Raw genomic sequence first — 15569 nt, 5'->3', positions numbered from 1 at the left:
AGTTTGCAGGAGTAAGGATAGAACTTGGTCAAACAAACCCCAAAATAATCCTGATTTTGCTCAATTAATATAAGAATTTTAAGCAGGGTACTAGACATTTCTGAGGCTCAGTTCTTCATCTCTAATGGATCTAATAATACCTACCTTATTGGAGGGAAGATTAAATGGATACGATTCACATAAAGCACTTCCTACTGTGCCTGGCACATGATGTGGGCTCAACAAATCTAATTGCCTACATTTTCCCAGCTGGGTCATATTGGTGCTTATTAACAACCAACCAACAACCCATTACACCCTGAAAATTCTAACCTTATCCTTAAGGCAATGACTGTGATGATGAGAGAAAATGGGCCAGGTAGTTAGCACTATATTAAACAGACATGGAACACTTAAAATAGATGATGATGATGATGATGATGATGACGATGATGATGATGATAGTCATCATTTTCATCACCTAAATTGTTGGCCTGTATAAACATTATCTAAATTAATTCAGCACCAATTGACTTGCCAAGATGCATTGTTCCTTGAATATTCTGACAGGTGGTCTGATTTTTTTTTTTTTTAAACTAACAAAACCTATAATTTAATAAACCTCCACAAATTAGGAAAGGACTCGACTCAAGTTGCACACCTTCTTTTTAAGAATGTGTGAATTCCGTGGGGGTGAGGTGCAAAAGCTCGTGTTTGAGAAATAAATTAAAAATAGGTCTTTAAGAAATAAAAATCTGTGTCTTTTGGCATTGCTGAAACATGGAAAATGCATCTGCAGTATTTGGAACCAGTGACCAGATTGAAAGCTACACTACCTGAATCCAGGCTGGCTTTGGTTTCCCTGAAATCCACTCATACCTTCAAACACTGTTTTCTAAATGCACGTGCTCACAGTTTTGTTAGCACAAATATTAAGCATAATAAAAAAAATTATAGAGAAACTAGTCAAATACAGGATCTTAGAACTGTAGGATTTTAGAACTGGAAAGTATCTTGGAGATAGTCTAGTTCAAACTCCGAATTTTGCAGTTAAAAATACTTAAGGCCCAGAGAGGTCTTAAAATCACCTAGTGACTTCTCCTTTGGTGGCAAAGGAGAGTTCATTATATCTTTTGGTGCTAATATAGGCCTTTCTGAATGAGTAGCTTTGTGCACATAGCAAGAGGAAAATGGTAGAAAGTCGTCTTTGTGGGCTTTATCATTTGATGAGAAAGAGAAGCAATAGGTCCTTGGGGAATCAAATGTTCTTTCACTCTTTCAGAGGTAAGTCAATTACCTTTGCAAGGCACTATCCAAGGACCACTATCCAATGACCTTCTCCTATAACCCTTACTCAGAAGGCTGAAATATGTCAAATCAAATCAAAACAAAACCCGAGTTCCACACGAACACTATATGCAGAATATAGGCATTGCAATTTGTTTACAAGGAGGTCTTTCTAGAACTTCTGAGGGCAAACTCTGTCATCTGGCCAGGTTCAGATATATTTGCAAATCATTTGCAAGTAATTTGCATAATCCTAGAGAGAGAAAAAAATGTTGATTCTACCTATTGTGTCTTCAACTTTTTAAATTTTTTCCTCCCACCCCTGTGCCCCCTCAACTTCTCTTTCTCTTTTCAATGACACAATTCTACTATTCCAGATAAGTAAGTCAGAAGCAAGTAAAAAGTTCTGAATTAGAGCAGATGACTGAGGACACTTTTTCAAAATGAATTCCGTGGGCTGTTAATAAGTGGTATCTGAAAAAAAAAATTAAGTGCGTGCACAATATTGCATTCGTTCAATTTAAATAGGATTCTTCACTAAAATGCTTGTTAGTGCCTTTTGTATGCTAAAGATTGTGAATCTTTTGAGAGAGTTGTATAGATATATAATTTTCAGCACTATCTAATTTGATCTTTTACCCACAAATGCTACTTTACTAATACTGTACTATATAGCATAAGTAACCAAAGAGCAGTTCAGCTTAAAATGTGCAAAGACCTAGCTGCTTCAAATGCCTTAAGAGAGAAAAATGAAAGTCATCTATTCCTCGAGTAGATTTTTCTTCTCAACTACCCAAAGGCTATTTCCTACACAGGTAAAATCTGGGTATGGCTCTTGGCCAATCCAAAGCAGGAATATTATATGGAAAAGTGTTTTTCCTAAATATAGAACTAGGCAACAGAAGGTAGAGCTGGAAGGCTATGGGAAGGGTCCTTTAATGCCCAATGTGTAAAATTTAGAAATGGAAGCTTCCTTCGTTAAAGATGTAGTGAGAATAAAGAATATTTGGCTTGGCTGATTCTCAGACCCCTCCTGTCTCTTCCCCACTTCTATGGGTTCTCAGGGATTCCTCAAAATCTGAGGCCTTTGTGGCGTATGGTGGAGAACACACATTTATATATATATATATATATATACTATAACTCCCTCACTTTTAAGGGTGTAAGAGAGGTGATAAGTTATTTACCAAAACAATGACCTTTTGTGGAATGTGGTCCTATTAAATAGAAAGCCTTCTTGGTCTGATGAATACTTTGATGGGACTACCTGAGCCTTAGGGCCAGAAGAGAGGTGAATAATTTAGCATAATAATCTTAAGGAGAATATGGAATCTCCAAGACAATGTGGGGGTAGGGTAAGAAAAGAGATGAAAAAAAAAAACCAGAAGAAGGAGGTGGAAGAGAAGTTTCAGCCAGGAGACTTGAGGATGGGGTTAAAATGATATAGATGTCATTGTGGTAAGATATCCCAGGCCAGAATATTTGTACTTACAGACAATTCTAAAAATCACTTTTAAATTATCAGTGTCATTTTAACTCTGTAGGGAGGAACCCTTCAACTCCAATGGCGTGTGGCTTTCACTGCCAGAAAATGACAATAACTGCTACTTGAGTTGGCTTATATTCCCAGTGACCAGTTGGACACATCTACTGGATCCATAGACCTGACTATAGCTTCCCCACCTTCTAAGTCCCTGTGCCTTTGTTTCCTGATTCCACAAATGTCTGCATCATTCATTCTACTTCTCAAGAGGAAACTTTATCTCCAACCCTTTTCTCCATTCAGACCACAGAGGTAAATTGTTATCAAATAATCCTAATTTTTGCTATGGCATACCATTCCCTTCTGTGTTTTCTCCCTTTCTCTGGTTTGTGTTACTGTGCCAAAACCGTTCCAAGCACCTCTTCATTGTCTCTTCTCTCCAATCCTCTGCCTCCATGCTACACCATTTATCTATCTAAAATGCAGATCTGGTCAAGCTCCTATGCCACTAGCTCCCCACAAGATGAAATCCTTTCTTTAGCCTGGCTAAAGGCTTTCTTGCAAATGTGTTCCTGTCTCACTGCAAGCCTATCTCCTGCCATTCTGTACTCTACATGCTGTGCTATGAAGCTATCCATACCATTTCATCTCATCTTTTCTCATCTTCTGGTCTTTCCCTACAATGACCTTGAGGAAAACGTGTGTGCTCTATCTCCTTACCATAATTCAAAATATCAATTAAAGTTAAAGATAAACATATGATAAGAGTTACATTTTCTCTTCAGACAATATTTGCATTGTTTAATACTTCAACTCAAAAGAATAAATAATGCATACAATTCTAGACATTGTATCACACTCATGGGAAAGAGCTCAAATTATATACCTCACAAGTAATCACCACTCCAACATATATGGCTGGGTTTGACACATGGAATACCCACACTCTGGAAGGTGATTCTTGCTTACGGCATAGTGTAAGGAATAGAACATAGCTTGAGAAGAATGGAATTTGGGTCTTTGTGTCCTTGTTCATAGTCCAACTGGCCTTAAGCAAAACATTTCACTTCTCTGAACCTCAATTTTTATCTGTAAGACAATATCTACTTCCCAGGGTTGTGCAGGTCAAATAGAATTAGGTAAAAAATACATATATTCTCTATTGCGAACAATAGAGAAAAGGCTTTGTAATCTATAAGGCGCTATGCAGATGTGTAAAGGAGTGCTATGAAAAGATATCTGAAAAAAATAAATAAATAACACAAAACAAAACAAAACAAAAAAAGAAAAGAAAAAATATCTGGACATGGAGTCAAAACACATGGTTCTATATGTTGATCTGTGTCCTAGGAAAAAAGTTGAAGTCTTAATCCCCTGTACCCATAACTGTGGCCCATTTGGAAGTAGGGTGCTTGCAGACATAATTAAGTTAAGATGATATCATTAGGGTGGGCCCTAATCCAATATGACTGGTGTCTTTATAAGAAGAGAAAACAAAGACACATGGGGAGAACACCATGTAAAGATGGAGGCAGAGACTGGAATGATGCATCTACAAGCCAAGGAATACCCAGGATTGTCAACTGTCACCAGAGTTAGTGGGGAGCCATGGAAAAGATTCTCCCTCAAAGCCATCAGAAGGAGGTGACCTTGCTGACACCTTGATTTCAGACTTCTAGCCTCTGTAACCGGGAGGCAGTAAGTTTCTTCTGTTTTAAGGCACCCAGTTTGTGGTATGTTGTGTGCAGCCCGAGGAAACTAATATACGTAAGTATAAAGTTTAGGTCTATCAGTTAATGGCTCTATGGATTCAGGTGAAATTCCTTAAGCTTTTTCTCTGATATCTTAAGGACACTTACCTTTCTGTGATAGTTTCTCTGAGGCCACTGGCCACTCCTTTGACCACAGTGCTAGCTTTTGGGGTCAGCACCACCTGAGATATAAAAAACGAGCCCTTCTTTCTTCTCTCAGTGATGGATGCCTGAAGAAACTGGATCAGTTTTTCTGGGTCTGTGGTGTTGGCCCAGGGTGCTGGCATCATCTGCCCAGGCCAGAGAAAGGGCACTTCCAAAGCCACTGGACTGTGGTAGAAGACTAGCACTTGATAGTCTTTCTCCCACAGGTACGTTAGGCTAACTTCCTGGGCAAAAATTGCTGGGCACATCTTGTTTCCATAGATGTCTTTCAGCATTTGGACCAGTTTTTCATGGTGATATTTCTGCATCCCATAAAAATGGTTGAAGTCCAAGAATACTACCTCCTTATGGTGATCTGTGAGGAATGCATTAATCTCCTCAAGGCCTTCATTGACTTTGGCACTGAACAAACCATGAGCAAAGTAAAGTTCATTGTCAGGGTCTCTGGGCTTGGTGGAAATTCGAAGATCAAAATAACGGATCCCAGCTCCTAGCTGACCAGTAAAGTTCATTGTTTGAGTGGCTAACCATTTCCGCATCAGCTTTTTGGCTACAGTTCCAAACACAGAGACAAAATTCTGGACGGTTTCTGGTTGTTCAGGCCCTACGGGTGAGGCTTCATCAATGTAGAAGCTGAAGGAATCATGAGATCCTAGAAAAATAACAAGGCACAATGCGGTTACAATTCAGTCCTTTGCTCTTCCCAATTTCTTTCCTCCTTACAATGTCCATATCTCTCCCTCAAATGAACAAAAGAAAATGATAAGCAACATTTACTTAGTTCGATCTTGTGTCTTAGGTAGGTCCTTATTATAGCCGAAATAGTACACATGGCATTCAACAGAGCAAACTGATTATGAAATGATTTAAAAAAATCCCTTCTGATCTATATTATAAAAAAAGATCATATTTTACTTCTGTAAACAAAGAACTTAATGCATGCATTAGGATTGGCTTTCCATGTAGATGGCATAAATGACCATCCATAAAGTGGAATTCACTGGTTCCCAAGTACTTTGTCTATGATCTTGCTCTTTCCTTTCACTGTGAGTTGATTTTACCAGTAGAGAGCTTGTTTCAATGAATAAAGGAGACTTTTTCAAGGGCAGATGATCAGCATATGAACTGGTACCTCATATACTTTGGAAAGCACAAGAGATCCCTATAGAGGAAGGGAGAAATAAACAAGAGGACAGTACAATGTTGATATATTTAACATCATTCCTGATGCCGTGTTTGAGCAACTATGAAGGTAGATGAGGTCAAGTACTTTTCAAATATCGAATAAACAATTTTTCTTATAAGTTAACAAAACTAACAGCATTTAAAAATTAACTAATAGACTATTTTCTTCACAAATATTTCCTTTCAACAGTGAAAGCTCTCTTTGGAGATGGCTTCCAAATTTGAAAGAATTTCTTTCTAGGAAGAACAAGGGCAACCTATTTAATTATGGTTATTATTATTATTATTAGTAGTAGTAGTCTGTTAAAAATATCAGAACTCCAGAAATGTGGCAATGAACATGTGCATGATTTGCCTGTAAGTATAGAGGGCCATTTAAAATATTATTGGACCCAATGAACAAAAATGATTTCAGTTTTAATTTGATTTTTCAAAGTCTCCTTCAACTCTTGGGCATAACTTACCAAACAGGTAAAATGAAATTAACGTACACTGAATTTTTACACATTACAAAGGGGAGATGTCGTCACTTCCTATCCGTTATTCAGGCTTCCTCAGGCCATGTTGCCCCACTCCTGATTAGTTCTCTCGAAACTAAAAAATACACATCTTGTTCTAGTTCTTATACTCTTCCCAACCAAGACACACAACACTCCCCTTTATGTTTATCACCCATCACCCCAGGGCCTTTGCCTGATAAGCTATTTGGAGCAAATATTTATCTTTGTCTATATTCCAAAGCTACATCAATCTATCTCTCTCCCTGTACATCTATCTCTGTCAAGCATTAAACAGCCCAGAGGAATCACAGAAGTATGAACTTCAGACACTTCTGTAAGTTGTTAGAGAAAATGTTTTGAAAAATACTTTAATACCTTAAAAATGATAACCTTTAAGATTTAGAACAGCTAACTCCTCAGAATTATTAGATTTTTTTTAAACAATGAAAAGTAACCCCCAAATACAGAAATGCCATGTTTAATTTAATCTGGAACTGTCTGATCTATTTATCTTTAGTACATGGTATGGGAAGAAAATGTCAGCACTTTCTGAATAAGCAGAACTGGCAGTTTGGATCTGGCATTGGCAAATTTTAACAGGGATTTAAGTTGCTGCATATTGATTTATTAGTGGCTGTTCAGCCAATTGCTAATATAAATGAAAAAGCTAAACAAACTGTACTGTGGATCAATATACAGAGAGAATATATTGAAAGAAAGAAAGAAAAAGATGAGTTTAAGAAGAACTATAATCAAATGTTCTAGGATTAGGATAAGTACAAATGAATAAGTAAGCCTTCAAAATAAGGGTTAATTAATAAAATTTTTTTAAAAAATTTAAAGTTGACTTAAAGGCATATGAAAAAATATGGAGGAAAATAATCAGTTACCTCTATAACCTAGTAGAAGACATAATTGAAAGTAAGCAGAAAGGGAATCAAATATGACTAGATTTCTTTTTCCAGAAATGAGTGGTTCTTTACTCTCAATATGAATTTAGTTTCACCATTCTGTCATGTGGCTATCTGGCAAATTAAAAAAAAAATAAAAAAGCCTAGGAAAGTTACCAATTTTGAAAAGCCTATAAAATAATTTTAGTCTCTAGATTAAATTATTTGTTGACATTTCAGGAAAATATAAGATCAAAATAAGGTAATGTTAAAATAAAAATTAAAAACAGCCGTCAGAAGAAAAAACCATTCATACCCCCACCAATATTTATTCTAAGCTAGATGACTCTGAAGTACATGCACAGCATTTGGTGCAGAATGATGCACCAGATGCAAACATTATTTGGAGAGGAGAATTAAATCATCAATCAATACAAAACACTATCTTTGCATTTGGGGAGAAAAAACATAATCTAATGTTGGCCAAAAAAGGAATATCTTCATGGCTTTTGATTTCATTTGGAATAGTACTTCCTCCCCAATCTCAACGTTTTCACTAAGCCAATAAGTTTTCTATTGGTTTGAACTTAAAACAAAAACACAACAGTATTTTATGCCCTTTCAATAACAGAGGAAAAGTCTGGCCCTTCCCTGATTCTTTAAAATCAGAACCCTGCCCACAAGACTGCTAAGCATTATGCCTTTGTTCTTGGCTATATCTACAACCTTTCTGCCTTATCTGGTCCGATATTTTGCTACTACATTGGCCCAGTATTCCTGGGCTCCTCACTTCTTATCGTTCTCTTATCTACAACCCAAGCTCCTATCTCAAATTTGATACTTAATGTTGCTCCCCTGGTTCTGAGCTTAGACTCACAATTTTGGGTCTGATTTGCCTTCTCTACTCAGAGAAGAGTTGGCTACTCCCGTTATGAACCCACATTCAAGTTCATTTGCTCTGGCTCTGAATAAGTGAATGGAACAGAAGAGGTAATTTTTTTCCATTTCTCTGAAACCAGCACTTTTTATTAGTTTCTCCTCAGTCTGCTAAATCATTCCTTCATTGAGGAATGCTTCTAAAATAGACTCCAACACTCCCTGCCCTCTGGCATTCATTGCCCCTTCCCACAGTCCTCCAGTATGGGCCCAATCAGGTGACTTGTTTCTAACAAATTAATAACAAAAACATGATGGGATACCACTTCTCAGATTAGATTACAAAGACTGTGACTTCCATCTTGCTACTCTCTCCATACTGACATTGATGAAGCAAAATGCCATGTTGGAGAAGCCCATGTGACAAATAATTGGGAATGGCCTCTAGCTAACAGCAAGCTAGGAAACCAGGCCTTCAATCTAACAGCCCTCAAGGATCTGAATCCTGTCAATGGCTGGTAGGTAAGCTTGGAAGTGCATCCTGCCCCAGAAGGATCTTGATTTGTAGCCTTGTAAGGGACCCTGAAGCAAAGAATCCAGTTAAGTCTTGCCTGGATTTCTGACCCATAGAAACTGTGTGTTATTTTAGTTTTTGGATAATTTGTTATACAGCAGCAGTTAATACATGCTATAACAACTTTTGTATTAACAAAGGGATTTGAGGTCTATAGACCCAATTGCCTAATATAAGAACTTGGAATTTACTACATATGTGGTGAGTGTAGCATAACATACAGAGTTAAGTCACTATGTTGTACACCTGAAACCAATGTAACATTGTGTTCAAAATAAATAAATAAATAAGAACTTGAAATTTTAATGAAAATAAATTAATTAAAAATGTTTATGTGCAGGGGCATCTGGGTGGCTCAGTTAAGCATCCAACTTTTGGTTTCGGCTTAGGTCATGGTCTCAGGGTCATGGGATCAAGCCCCATGTCAGGCTCCACACTGAGCATGGAGCCTGCTTGGGATTCTCTCTTTCTCCCTATGCCCCTAACCCTGCTTCCTCGAAAAAAAAAAAAAATGTCCCTATGCCCCTAACCCTGCTTCCTCGAAAAAAAAAAAAAATGTTCATGCATCTTTCTATACTTGAGAATAATGCATCAGGTAAAAGAATGAAAGAAAAAAAATTAGTTTAAAGGGTCTTCTTGAATGTACACACAGAGTTATTCCATTCTGTGTACTGTCGTGGATGATCTTAGATGTCATCTGGCCTAACCAACTAGCATGCAACATCCCTTTTATTAACTCAAAAGTGTAAGAAATATGTGTGATAATCTAATTTTATGGTCTCTGGTAGCACTGGACTTAGTTTCTCAACCTATTGTGTGATGTGGTAGGAAAAATTCTAAGATAGTCTCGAAGCATCCACACCCTGAGTATAGATGCCCTGTATAATTCCTCTCCCCTTGAGTGTGGTGAGTATGATGGGATAGCATTCTCATGATTATTTTCTAGTATACAGAAAGGAATCCCCCCCCCCCCCGATGTAATTAAGGTCTCTAATCAGTTGGCTTTGAGTTAACTAAAGAGAGATTATCCTATTCTGAGGGGGACTGACCCGTAAACCCATAAAAGAGACAACAGGCAAAATGCAATGTCATAGAGAGGACTGTATGGTATTTGAAGGGATTAATACTAAAGTAGTATGAATATTCCTTTCAAAAAAAGAAAATTCCTTTAAGGTGAAAACATCTGAACCATCAGGAACCACAAAAAAAGAAACATTCATCTAAATTTAAGCAGAGCTTCTAAAAATACAGCTGCCATTGACTTCACTCCCAGAGAGTTTCTTAATTGGGAAAATACTGACCCTTAGCACCAGGAAGTATAAATTCACCTACTCATTAGATTTAAAAAGCCCAATATAACCTTCCGTGCTCTCCCATGAAGCCCTACCTGCCTCCTTTTGACTAAATTTAACATACAAGCCTTTTCTTCCTGGTTATTCAGTGAGATACTCATGTCCGAGTGATCCTGCATGTACACTGTGCACGCATCAATAAACCTCATTTTTTCTCCCGTTAATCTATCATCAATTAATTTGCAGACTGCTGATCACAGGACCCAAGCTGGGAGAGGAAAAGTTGTCCTTCCAAGTCTGTGGAATAGTGGGCAGATTCTAGGAGCCTAACGACCACAGCCCCACAACTCAAGGAACTAGATCCTGCCAATAAGCAGCAAACTTGCAAGAGGAGCCTCAGCCTCAGATGATGAGATTACAGCCTTGGCCAACACCTTGATTTCAGTCTGGTGTAGTCTGGCCTTCAGATTAAATTGAGTAATGCAGTACATCGAAAGGAGCACTGAAATGGGTGTTGGGAGATGAGCCTCAAACTCAAGCTCAATGACTAATGCACAATTTAATACCGGTGGATCATCAGGTTGTTAATCATTCTGGCTTTGGGTTACCCAATTTGCTCAATTAAAATACTCTGCATACCTACTTCACAGGACTTTTATAAAGAATAAATGAAACCTTGTTCACAAAAGTTCCCTATAAGGACTATAAACCTTAAATTACTGTTATTTTCTTGTGGCAGGATACCTAGTCACAAAACATAGATTCACTTGTGACCCAGAAAACATCATCTAGATTAATACACTTGGGATGGCTGTGCAAGCTCACATGGGAGGGAGGACAAGAAGGGAAATGATTTAAGTTGTAGGATTTAGGTTTGTAAATAGTTTTTGGAAAACAAGATTCTTATCTTCCATTTGTCTAAGATTTTAGCCAATATTGAGCAATCAAATTTACCCCATTCTCTGTTGCTCTAAATAGCAACTAAATATTTATATTCTGCTGTGCACTTAGACTAGATACTGACCCTCTTTCATTCAGTATCTTTCCAGTATTATCTATAAAAGTTCTTTGGGATGAACTTCTGGTTGATCTCTTGATTTGGCTACAGTTCCATTTCAAATTCTACAAAACTATGGGTTTAATAAACATCAAAGAGAATGTATTAAGTCAATTTCATCTGTGAACCTTCCAAATAAAAGGCCTAGTAGGCCAGGGCCTGACTTGCCCATGCCTGTATGATTCCAATATCTCTATGTTGACCTCGGAATTCAGGTTCTGACTCCATCAAAATCAGAACTGCTCCCTTCCTTGCTCTGCAGAGTACTGAGCTTGCTTACGAGTTGACGTGTGGAGTGCCATGCTTCCCTCTCCCTGCCTGTTTCATTCCTGTCCTTTGGCACAGTGCTGAGGTTTTTAAGACTCTTGCTGTCTGGTGGCAGGTTTCTAGCATATTTGATACTTTGATAGCTTTTATGATAATAGGGCCAACACCCCAGAAACAGGGAAGCATAGGTACCCTCCACCTGTGAACCAAAAGAAAATTGATGGGTGAGGAACTGAAAGGGTTTTTGAGGCCCCTTTCTAGGGTAGAGATAGGCAGGTGGCACAATTTCTACCTTCCATAGGAAGAGATGCAGCTCTGGAGTGAAGTTTACCCTTTTGTCTTCCCTTTATGAAATTCCTTTTTTTTTTTTTTTTAAGATTTTATTTGAGAGAAAGAGAAAGAGCAGTCATACACAAGCCAGGGGGTGGGTGCAAAGAGAGAGGAAAAAGCAGACTCCTCACTGGGCCGGGAGCCCAGTGCAGGGCTCCATTCCAGGACCCTGAGATCATGACCTGAGCAGAAGGTAGCCGCTTAACCAACTGAGCTACCCAGGTGCCCCTGCTTTATGAAATTCTTAATCCTAGTCTTCTTTTATGACCCACGTGTATTCCCTTATCTGTGGTGAAGAAGTTTTTTCATTGATGGTGGCCTTCCCTTCTCCTGAATGCAGTCCCCTCTCATCAACTAGGAACTTATTAGATGTTGTTACTAACACTTACCATGTTTTAAATATTTTCTCTTTATATCTGGCTCTCTGCCTGCAAACCCTCCTCTCTCCACACACACATATATGCACACATGATAAGCAGACTGTAAACTTCCTAAAAAGAACAAAAAAAAACAACAAACCAACCCTATGCCTTATAATTCTGTGTCAACGACTGCACCCGGTTTTATTAATATAAAACTATTTGAAGTCAATGGGTCAAAATTGTTCAAATGGGATATGCTGCAAAGGTGAAATAACTACTTCTAATAATCAGTTTTATAGCTTAGCCCATTTTTCTTTACATCTCGTCTCAAATTTCTCAGGAAATTAGTCTATGCAGCCTGGCTCTCTCTCCCTAACTTCAGTTCCATCTCTCATCCACTGTGATCAGACCATATCAGTCATCTGTGAAATATCATTGATGACCATTACAGAGGACTCATGAGCCATTTCTGTCACCTCATTCCTAAGTCTTTCCACAGAACTCAGCAGGCATTCAGTTAAATTGTTGTAACTCAGCAACAATTCAGTTGTTGGATAAGAGTGAATCCTGCTCAGCCTTTCTGGAACATTTGACACTGCTGTGCTCCCTTCTTGAAATGTTTTCCCCCTTTGGCTTTTGGGATATGGCTCTTCCTGGTTTTCCTACACACTCTGTGATTGTCCTTTCTCAGTCTTCGTGGTGACCTTTTCTTGTTCTTCCAGCTCCAAAACGAGGGTGTTATCCAAAGCTCTATTCAAGACTTCAGGTGGCACCCTGCTTTTTCCACAGGTAGTCTCACTCACTTCTTTAGTCTCATGCCTTTATTAGATGCACCATGAACTGATACCACCTCACCTGACCTGCATTCCACAACCCCTATCTGCCTACCAGGCAACTCAATTTCATCACTCCATGGGAATCTTAAACTTAAAATGTCCTAGATGAACCTAAGCATCTTCCCCTTCTAAACTGCTCCTTTTCATGTGCCCTCTAACACACTTAATTTTCTTCTAATCCTCCTATCTCATCCTTGGGTTCATCTTCCATTCTTACCTGCCTCGGGAGCCTCCCATTTAATCGGTCTTAAGGTCCCACTGTATTGACCTTCAAATCCTCTCTCAGATGTTCTTTCTCCTTTTCTGTTCCAGTGGCCTGGTTTCCTGTTGGGACCACTGAAATAGCTTTCAGGTACTATTCCATTCATCCCAGCTGCCACTTCCCTTCCACACTCCTCAAAGGTTTTATCCTGTGTCAGCCAGTTGAATGGATTTAATCTTAGAGAAAAGATATAATTGATTCCAGCTAAATACACTGGCATTCATCAACAAGTTCCTCTTGCCTTCTGCCCTATTTTAATCAACATGAATTTTGAGTCGGTAACTTATATCTAGTATCCAACTCTTCTAGGGGAATCATCTGCTTTTATGACTCCCTGCCACCTCTTTGAGACTGAAATCTCATTACTAGATGCTAGAATGGTAACTACAACCTGGTTATCTGCTGAGTCTGTTTGCCTGTTGGTATTCCCTTCATTACTGTCTCCAGCGTACTAATTAGCCAGCTCCATTCCCTAAACACAACTAAATCCCTAAACACAACCTTTTGTGTGGACTCTGACCTTGAGAGGCTGCAAACCTGGCTGAGGGCATATAGGACTTTCACATCAGCACATGATCCTCTCTGCAGGTAGAAGTGTATTGCCCTGTCCCTGACAGTATTTAAAGTAAATAAAATTCACTCTTGGCCTCTAACTATAATGGAGGAGAAAAAATGTACAGATTATGAAAATAATATTAATTCTCAAGTCACTTTTACTTGGTTTGGAAGTGAATCAATTCTCTCCACTGTAAATGCATGATGCTCAATTGGACAGAAAAAAATTCCTTTAAAATTAATTAGTTGGTTCTTACCTGACGACCTATAATAAGTCTCATTAATTTTTGTTTACCACATTAATTAAACTGATCAGTTATAGGATTTTTTTGGAGACAAGGACCACACCTTGAAGAATAGGAGTCATCCTTACTCTCAGCACATAATCTTGCCTCAGTCCTCCAGCACATGATCAAGTCTTTTTGGACAATATAAGAGATTTTGCATCATCAGAGATAATGTACAATATGTATCAGAAACCATAACACTTCTAGAATTGAGCAGATAATTAAAAACCACACACTGGTAATATGTAAACCTCACTTGACATAATACATGTATAGAAAATAAATTTTCAAATAATAAATCTGACATATCTTGCAGAACACTGAGATGAATCCTTTCATAAAAGAGTGATGAAAATAGTCGTGCTGTGATTTATCTTTGGCTAAATCTGTATCTTTCATATCGTGTAATGCCTCCCCCTCCTACCCCCCACCAGCACACCTCAGAGACAGTAAGCAGAAGTAAAGGAAGTTGGTTTCCTCACTTAAGTCTTTTGATCCAGGATCCCAGATGTTAAATTTGAGAAGCCCTATTACATTGATGCTTCCCAGGAGTACAGAAGCTCAATATTCATCACAATTTCTTTAAAATTGCTGGGCTGTTTCCTTAAACCAATAGATGAGCCAAAAGCGAATAGTTTAAGAGCAGCAGTGTTCCAATCAAGGGGCAGGAAAGACAGCTTGTTCTAATTGCCACCCTTGGTGAAACTATTAAACCTGCTTTTCATATGAATTTCTTTTTAGGGACTATCAATAGAGCTGCCAGAAAAATAATTAAAAGAGACCCCAAGAAACAGAGAAGTTCGAAATCACTGTCAACGCCAGCTCAGCCACGCATTCTCCCTTGCACTGCATCTATATGGGTGCTTCTCAACAGCCAGTCACATGAAATCATTCTTCAAGGTTTTGCTGTGAGGGCAGCTTCCAAAAGGGGAAGGTCCTGAGACCAGGAAGGATTTACAAGCTGAATATAAAGATTTAACAAACAAACAAACAGTAGATCAGGAGTATTTGTTGGGTAATTTGAAAGAACAATAGACCCATCTGCTTTCCTAAAGCATGGTACTCAACCAATGGTCATTTTGACCCCAGAGACTTTTTTTTTTTAAGATTTTTATTTATTTGAGAGAAAGAGAGCACACAAGCAGGGGGAGCTGCAGGCAGAGGGAGAGGGTGAAGCAGACTCCCCACTGAGCAGAGAGCCCGATGTGGGACTCGATCTGAGGACTCAGGGACCATGACCTGAGCTGAAGGCAGATGCTTAACCAACTGAGCCACTCAGGCACCACGACCCTAGAAATATTTGACAACATGTGGAAATACTTTGCATTGCTACAACTGACGGGAGTGGCTACTGGCACCTAATGGGTAGAAGGTCAGGAATGCTTCTGCACATACACCAACTGTTCCCACAACAAAGAATAAACCAGCTCAAAACGTCAGTAGTAACAAAGTTGAGAAATCTACTCCAGTGGAAACCATATAGGCAGATAGAGTGATTTCCAGAGGTAGAAACCAACACTCTGAATTTCTCTGCTTCATCTATACACACATTACACACATTTCCCCACACCTATAGCTCATCTCTTGCACACTTCTCCTTGTCTCATTCTACTTTGAACTGTCTAAATACA

General features: G+C 38.6%; 1 protein-coding gene across 1 annotated transcript in view; it reads right to left on the bottom strand.

The window, feature by feature from the left end:
* The window catches only part of PLCXD3 (phosphatidylinositol specific phospholipase C X domain containing 3), a 167750-nt gene that overhangs the window by 56773 nt on the left and 95408 nt on the right, over nt 1–15569 (bottom strand). The window contains exon 2 of the mRNA XM_072756993.1: nt 4609–5317. Coding sequence (XP_072613094.1) covers nt 4609–5317 — 709 coding nt within the window. The remainder of the gene's footprint in view (nt 1–4608; nt 5318–15569) is intronic.

Source organism: Vulpes vulpes, chromosome 4 (genome assembly GCF_048418805.1).
Source record: "Vulpes vulpes isolate BD-2025 chromosome 4, VulVul3, whole genome shotgun sequence".
NCBI lineage: Eukaryota > Metazoa > Chordata > Mammalia > Carnivora > Canidae > Vulpes > Vulpes vulpes.
Note: the sequence above shows the minus strand (reverse complement) of the source record. Positions and strands in the feature narration are given on the sequence as shown.